Raw genomic sequence first — 8472 nt, 5'->3', positions numbered from 1 at the left:
GGGGACTCAGTAGTAACAGCACACGGGGGGTACGGGGACTCGGTAGTAACAGCACACGGGTGGGTACGGGGAGTCGGTAGTAACAGCACACAGGGGGGTACGGGGATCGGTAGTAACAGCACACAGGGGGGTACGGGGACTCGGTAGTAACAGCACACAGGGGGTACGGGGACTCGGTAGTAACAGCACACAGGGGGGTACGGGGACTCGGTAGTAACAGCACACAGGGGGGTACGGGGACTCAGTAGTAACAGCACACAGGGGGTACGGGGACTCGGTAGTAACAGCACACGGGGGGTACGGGGACTCGGTAGTAACAGCACACGGGGGGTACGGGGACTCGGTAGTAACAGCACACGGGTGGGTACGGGGAGTCGGTAGTAACAGCACACAGGGGGTACGGGGATCGGTAGTAACAGCACACAGGGGGTACAGGGATTCGGTAGTAACAGCACACGGGGGGTACGGGGACTCGGTGGTAACAGCACAAAGGGGGTACGGGGACTCGGTAGTAACAGCACACAGGGGGGTACGGGGACTCGGTAGTAACAATACACGGGGGGTACGGGGACTCGGTAGTAACAGCACACAGGGGGGTACGGGGATCGGTAGTAACAGCACAAAGGGGGTACGGGGACTCGGTAGTAACAGCACACAGGGGGGTACGGGGACTCGGTAGTAACAATACACGGGGGGTACGGGGACTCGGTAGTAACAGCACACAGGGGGGTACGGGGATCGGTAGTAACAGCACACAGGGGGTACGGGGATTCGGTAGTAACAGCACACAGGGGGGTACGGGGACTCGGTAGTAACAGCACACAGGGGGGTACAGGGACTCGGTAGTAACAGCACACAGGGGGGTACGGGGACTCGGTAGTAACAGCACACAGGGGGTAAGGGGACTCTTAACCCTAGTGTCCCTCTCCCTTTATTTTTATCTCTCTGAATACCCTGACAGAGTCCCTGCCATCAGCCCAACAATTATAACAGCATAGGACTACAACGCCCGTGATGCTTTGCGAGCCAGCAATATGTCCCTCTGTTACGTAATATACGTCATGACGCCAGACGCTGTTTGTTGTGGTCGCATTGCATGCCGGGAGAGAACATGGCGGCTCACTGGAGTAGCGAGAATGTGGTGGTTGAATTCCGGGACTCGCAGGTTAGTAAATCTGACCAGGGCCAATAGAGAGACACAATGCATCATGGGATACTATAATACTGACACACAGTGCATCATGGGATATTATAATACTGACACACAATGCATCATGGGATAATATAATACTGACACACAGTGCATCATGGGATAATATAATACTGACACACAGTGCATCATGGGATAATATAATACTGACACACAGTGCATCATGGGATATTATAATACTGACACACAGTGCATCATGGGATATTATAATACTGACACACAGTGCATCATGGGATAATATAATACTGACACACAGTGCATCATGGGATATTATAATACTGACACACAGTGCATCATGGGATATTATAATACTGACACACAGTGCATCATGGGATATTATAATACTGACACACAGTGCATCATGGGATATTATAATACTGACACACAGTGCATCATGGGATAATATAATACTGACACACAGTGCATCATGGGATAATATAATACTGACACACAGTGCATCATGGGATACTATAATACTGACACACAATGCATCATGGGATACTATAATACTGACACACAGTGCATCATGGGATACTATAATACTGACACACAATGCATCATGGGATATTATAATACTGACACACAGTGCATCATGGGATATTATAATACTGACACACAATGCATCATGGGATAATATAATACTGACACACAATGCATCATGGGATAATATAATACTGACACACAGTGCATCATGGGATAATATAATACTGACACACAGTGCATCATGGGATATTATAATACTGACACACAGTGCATCATGGGATATTATAATACTGACACACAATGCATCATGGGATATTATAATACTGACACACAATGCATCATGGGATAATATAATACTGACACACAATGCATCATGGGATAATATAATACTGACACACAGTGCATCATGGGATAATATAATACTGACACACAGTGCATCATGGGATATTATAATACTGACACACAATGCATCATGGGATAATATAATACTGACACACAATGCATCATGGGATAATATAATACTGACACACAGTGCATCATGGGATAATATAATACTGACACACAGTGCATCATGGGATATTATAATACTGACACACAGTGCATCATGGGATACTATAATACTGACACACAATGCATCATGGGATATTATAATACTGACACACAATGCATCATGGGATAATATAATACTGACACACAATGCATCATGGGATAATATAATACTGACACACAGTGCATCATGGGATAATATAATACTGACACACAGTGCATCATGGGATATTATAATACTGACACACAGTGCATCATGGGATATTATAATACTGACACACAGTGCATCATGGGATACTATAATACTGACACACAGTGCATCATGGGATATTATAATACTGACACACAGTGCATCATGGGATATTATAATACTGACACACAATGCATCATGGGATACTATAATACTGACACACAGTGCATCATGGGATACTATAATACTGACACACAGTGCATCATGGGATAATATAATACTGACACACAGTGCATCATGGGATAATATAATACTGACACACAGTGCATCATGGGATAATATAATACTGACACACAGTGCATCATGGGATATTATAATACTGACACACAGTGCATCATGGGATATTATAATACTGACACACAGTGCATCATGGGATACTATAATACTGACACACAGTGCATCATGGGATATTATAATACTGACACACAGTGCATCATGGGATACTATAATACTGACACACAGTGCATCATGGGATACTATAATACTGACACACAGTGCATCATGGGATATTATAATACTGACACACAGTGCATCATGGGATACTATAATACTGACACACAGTGCATCATGGGATACTATAATACTGACACACAGTGCATCATGGGATACTATAATACTGACACACAGTGCATCATGGGATAATATAATACTGACACACAGTGCATCATGGGATATTATAATACTGACACACAGTGCATCATGGGATATTATAATACTGACACACAGTGCATCATGGGATACTATAATACTGACACACAGTGCATCATGGGATATTATAATACTGACACACAGTGCATCATGGGATATTATAATACTGACACACAGTGCATCATGGGATATTATAATACTGACACACAGTGCATCATGGGATACTATAATACTGACACACAGTGCATCATGGGATACTATAATACTGACACACAGTGCATCATGGGATACTATAATACTGACACACAGTGCATCATGGGATACTATAATACTGACACACAGTGCATCATGGGATAATATAATACTGACACACAGTGCATCATGGGATAATATAATACTGACACACAGTGCATCATGGGATATTATAATACTGACACACAGTGCATCATGGGTGTAACGGACCGTTTCAGCATACAAGGGGAAAAATGCGTGTAGCGGAATGCAGTAAGCCTGTCCTGCAAAATGCCTGTGTGACTGTGTCCGTATAATTTTTCCCTATGTTAAAATTGCTGTTCGTCTGTTTATTATGTGAATTATATGTTATTCGGTAGTTTCCATCCGTACTATATACTTATGGAAACTACCGAACGGAGGGGCCACCCCGGAGAGAAGTGTGCCAGCAATTAAGGCTCACATTCTTCCCCAAACCACAAGTTAACCGGCATTAACATTGTATCTGGGTGGCCGCCATTCGACATGCGTACACGTGGCGGCGGCCATCTTACGCATGAAAATCCCAGCGGTGTTTGGTCGTCGAGTGCCTGGAACTCAAATCGGACACTCAGACAACCAAACACCGCTGAGACCTCCAGAGCTCCGTAACGGCCGAACGGAGAGACATAACGAATCCCCATTCGGTAGTAATAAAGTACCGAATGAGGGAATCACTATCTAGGTGAATGTAAATGTGGATGGCAATTGTAAATGTCTATTTTAACTACCGAACGGAGACCGACCGCAGGGCCCATTCTCATGGAACCCTTTTCGGATACCAACTCGTGTGCGGTCGGTCAAACTTCACTTGCCGGTAACTGCCGAACCCCTGGTCCGATCTGGGTGAATTTTGGATATTATATTCACCCAGATCAGGGCTACCCAGCGGTACCCTGATATTAAAGCTATATGATATTTTAGAGGTACATCCAAGTTTGGGGTAAACTACTGTACCACTTAAGGGGATTATGACACACTCTGAGGGGAGGAGATGTGTGGGAGGTAACAAGAATGTTATTGGTTACTATCATAATTGCTGTAGTTCCCTCCCTTGCATGGGAGCAGGCTTTATAAGAAACCCTGGAATAAACGATTGCTAGTTCTACTCCTGAAACTGTGTGTCGTCCAGTTATTGGGAGTGCTGTGGGGATATTGCTGTACCGTTTTACCGGCTGGAAACTCTGCTGTGGATTTACTAATGACTTGTTCCTGAGCCCTCCTTGGATCTAAAGTGGAGAATAGCTGCGAGAAATCAGCCCTCCGCTACATTGGTTGGCAGCGCTGGGATCCAGACTCACAGAGGAACAAGGATTAATGGAGATTGACCTTTCTACGCTAAAAAGAACCACCTTGAAAGATCTTCTGGAAGCAAAAGGTGTTTCTGCCAGCAGCAAATCCAAAGCAACGCTCATCACCGAAGTAATGGCAGAATACAGAGCAGAGGAGGTCCAGGCCACGGAACAAAGACCTGAAACAGAACAGGAGGAGTTCCAAAGGCAATTACAATACAGACTGGCCTTCTATGGGGAAAACCCACCCACAGAGATCATCTCTAAAACCATGACAGAGGTGCAGGAATTTGTAAAGAGAAACAGGAGACCACAAACACCAGAAAGAGGTACCGCAGGAGCTATAGCACAAGAGGGTAAGCCCAAAATTCCCTACCAAGCGTTTAAAACGTATGTGGAAGCAGAGGAGGATATAGATGCCTTCCTACAGGACTTTGAGAGACTATGTACACTGCATAACATACCAAGGGAAGAGTGGGTACCCATATTAGCGGGACGGCTGTCAGGAAGGGCAGCGGAAGCCTACCGCACTGTACCAGATGTGGAAATTAGGAACTATAACCGGGTGAAAGAGATTATCTTGGCCCGGTATGCAATAACAGCAGAGGCATACCGGAGACGTTTCAGGGAACTGAAAAAGGTGGACAAAGATTCACATGCGGAGTGGGCTTGCCGACTAGAAAGGGCAGCCCTTGGGTGGATGCAGTCGAGTAAAGCGAGGTCCATGGAGGACTTATTACAAATGCTGCTGTTGGAGCAGTTTTATGAGGGGATATCCTCAGAACTGCAGGAATGGGTGAGGGACCGTAACCCCACCACCCTCACCGAGGCTGCCAAAAAGGCAGATGACTTTATGGATGCTCGCAGACAAACCAAGACAGTGGGTAACAAACCGGCCATGCGGCCACTGGGGGTAAATTCATTTTCTCCTAACCCTCAACCCCCACCAAGATCCCTTCCTCCACCAGCACCAGCCGCAGCGCAGCCGAGATACCGCACACCTGCTTCTGTGCAATGCCACCGATGCCAGAGGTGGGGACATTACCAACGAGATTGTCCGCAGTCCAGGGAACGCAACACCTGGATCCGACCAGGGCCCCCACCACCACCACCGAGAGCAGCAGCACATCATTACCAGGACGAGGTACCACTTCCCTACAGCTCTGCCGTTCCAGTCACGACTGTGGAACAGTGGGAAGTGCTGCATGAGGCTAACCCCTTGCAGGCACAGGCGGATAACCGCCAGCACCATAGGCAAACCGTATATCTGGAAGGGAAGCCTATGCAGGGGCTCAGAGACTCAGGAGCCACCATCACCCTGGTGCAAAGCCATTTGGTTCCAGATAAGGCTAAACTGAATAAGACTGTGGCTGTCAGGGTTGCAGGGGGAGCCGTGTATCGGCTAGACACAGCCAGGGTACATTTGCATTGGGGTGCGGGGTACGGGAATGTGGAAGTGGGACTAATGCCGCAATTACCTGCTGAGGTGGTCCTGGGGAATGACCTGGGCAAACTCACCTCCGCATTTGAACCACAACCTACTGAAGAAGCACACCCAGTAGTCACCAGGCAACAGGCCCGCACCCAACAAAACAACGCACTGCCGGAGGTCCAGGTAAGAGATTCCTCCCCTTCCCTAGACTGTATCCCTTGGGCCCCTCCTGACGAGTTTGTAGCCGAGGTAGTCACTGACCCCACCTTACAGGTATACCGAGACAAGGTCACCTCTATCCAACCGGGGGCGGAGGGGGAAAGATTTGTATGGGACCGACAGTTATTATACCGGGAATCAAGTAAACAAATAGACGGGTCAGACCCCATTACCACAAGACAGCTGGTGGTACCTCAGAGGTACCGAACCGAATTACTCCGGATAGCGCACGATATTCCGCTATCCGGACATTTGGGGGTCAGCCGTACCAGATATCGATTGACCCAGAGTTTCTTTTGGCCAGGGATTAGCCAGGAGGTACGCAGGTACTGTAATACCTGCGACACGTGCCAGAGGGTGGGAAAGAGGGGGGATAAGCATAAGGCGAAGCTGCACCCCCTACCCATAATTGAGGAACCCTTTCATAGGGTTGCCGTAGATATTGTAGGTCCCTTCCGAAAACCCAGCCCCTCGGGCAAACGATACATCCTGACTGTAGTAGACTATGCCACGCGCTACCCCGAGGCGGTAGCTTTAACTAATATACATGCAGAGACGGTGGCTGAGGCGCTGATGCAGGTTTTCTCCCGGATGGGGCTACCCAGGGAGATCATCTCGGATCAGGGCACTCAGTTCACGGCAGAGGTTACCCAACAACTCTGGAAGTTCTGTAAAATTAAGCCTATAATTAGTGCTCCGTACCACCCCCAGACTAATGGGCTCTGCGAACGGTTCAATGGCACCTTAAAACAGATGCTACGAACCTTCGCAGAGACTCACCGAGACTGGGAAAAATTCCTGCCGCACTTACTGTTTGCTTACAGGGAAGTGCCGCAGGAATCTACAGGATTTTCCCCTTTTGAGCTGCTATTCGGGAGGAGAGTAAGGGGACCCCTAGACTTGATTAGAGAGCACTGGGAGGGAGACCGTAGCGTGGACGGTACCCCTATTGTACCATATGTGTTGGCCCTCCGAGATCGCCTGGAAGCACTCACCAAGACGGTAAAGGAAAACCTACAGGCAGCTCAGACGCGGCAGCGCACCTGGTACGATAGAGGCGCCAGGGACCGCAACTTTCAGGTCGGACAGAAAGTTTTAATTTTAAAACCTGTTCGACACGATAAGCTACAGGCCGCCTGGCAAGGTCCTTATAGAGTGGTAGAACAACGATGTGACACCACGTATATAATTGGCCACTGCGCAGGGAATGGGGGGCGACGCATGATCCATGTGAACATGCTGAAACCTTACCAGGAACGTTCAGAGGAGGTGACAGCGATCTGCGCCCCCACCTCTGAAGAGAGCGACAGCCTACCCCTCCCCGATCTGTTAGAAGACGGACAGCTGGCTGGGGATTTAGGAGCAGTTGTATTGGGGGATCGGTTGAGCCCACAGGAGCGTATCGAGGTACAACAGCTGCTGCAGGAAAAGCAGGAAACCTTTTCTAATGTACCTGGATACACCCCTCTGGCTACCCACCGAGTAGACACCCCAGGTCAACTCCCCATGCGCCAGACCCCGTACCGCATCCCTGAAGCGGTCCGGGAGAATATGCGCAAAGAAATTGAGGAGATGATACAGTTAGGAGTGATTGAGCCCTCAGATAGTCCCTGGGCATCTCCAGTGGTCCTCGTACCAAAGCGGGACGGCACGACCCGCTTTTGCGTGGACTACAGGAGACTGAATGAGAAGACCGTATCCGACGCATACCCGATGCCTAGGATCGATGAGTTACTAGACCGGATGGCCAGGGGGCAATACCTTACCACGATTGATCTGTGCAAAGGGTATTGGCAGATTCCCCTGGCCCCGGACGCCATCCCCAAGTCCGCCTTTGTCACCCCATTCGGCCTGTACCAATTTAAGGTCATGCCGTTTGGGATGAAAAACGCGCCAGCTACCTTCCAGCGGATGGTGGACCGTCTCCTAGATGGGTTCCAAGACTATACCTGCGCATATCTCGATGATATTGCCATATTTAGCGATACCTGGCAGGAACACTTGGCCCATATAGGAGCGGTCCTAGACAGGATCAGGGAGGCTGGTTTGACCCTAAAGCCAGCTAAATGTAGTATCGGGATGGCCGAGGTACAGTACCTGGGCCACCGAGTGGGCTGTGGTA

The 8472-nt window shown here is 48.4% G+C and overlaps 1 protein-coding gene across 2 annotated transcripts in view; it reads left to right on the top strand.

The window, feature by feature from the left end:
• Positions 1-1093: 1093 nt before the first annotated feature.
• Positions 1094-8472, top strand: part of WDR59 (WD repeat domain 59) — a 60278-nt gene continuing 52899 nt past the window's right edge. For both annotated transcript variants that reach the window (XM_063438086.1, XM_063438085.1), the window contains exon 1: positions 1094-1165. In XM_063438086.1, the coding sequence (XP_063294156.1) occupies positions 1097-1165 (69 nt within the window). In that variant the 5' untranslated portion in view covers positions 1094-1096. The remainder of the gene's footprint in view (positions 1166-8472) is intronic.

Source organism: Pelobates fuscus, chromosome 12 (assembly GCF_036172605.1).
Source record: "Pelobates fuscus isolate aPelFus1 chromosome 12, aPelFus1.pri, whole genome shotgun sequence".
In the NCBI taxonomy this organism is placed as follows: domain Eukaryota; kingdom Metazoa; phylum Chordata; class Amphibia; order Anura; family Pelobatidae; genus Pelobates; species Pelobates fuscus.
Note: the sequence above shows the minus strand (reverse complement) of the source record. Positions and strands in the feature narration are given on the sequence as shown.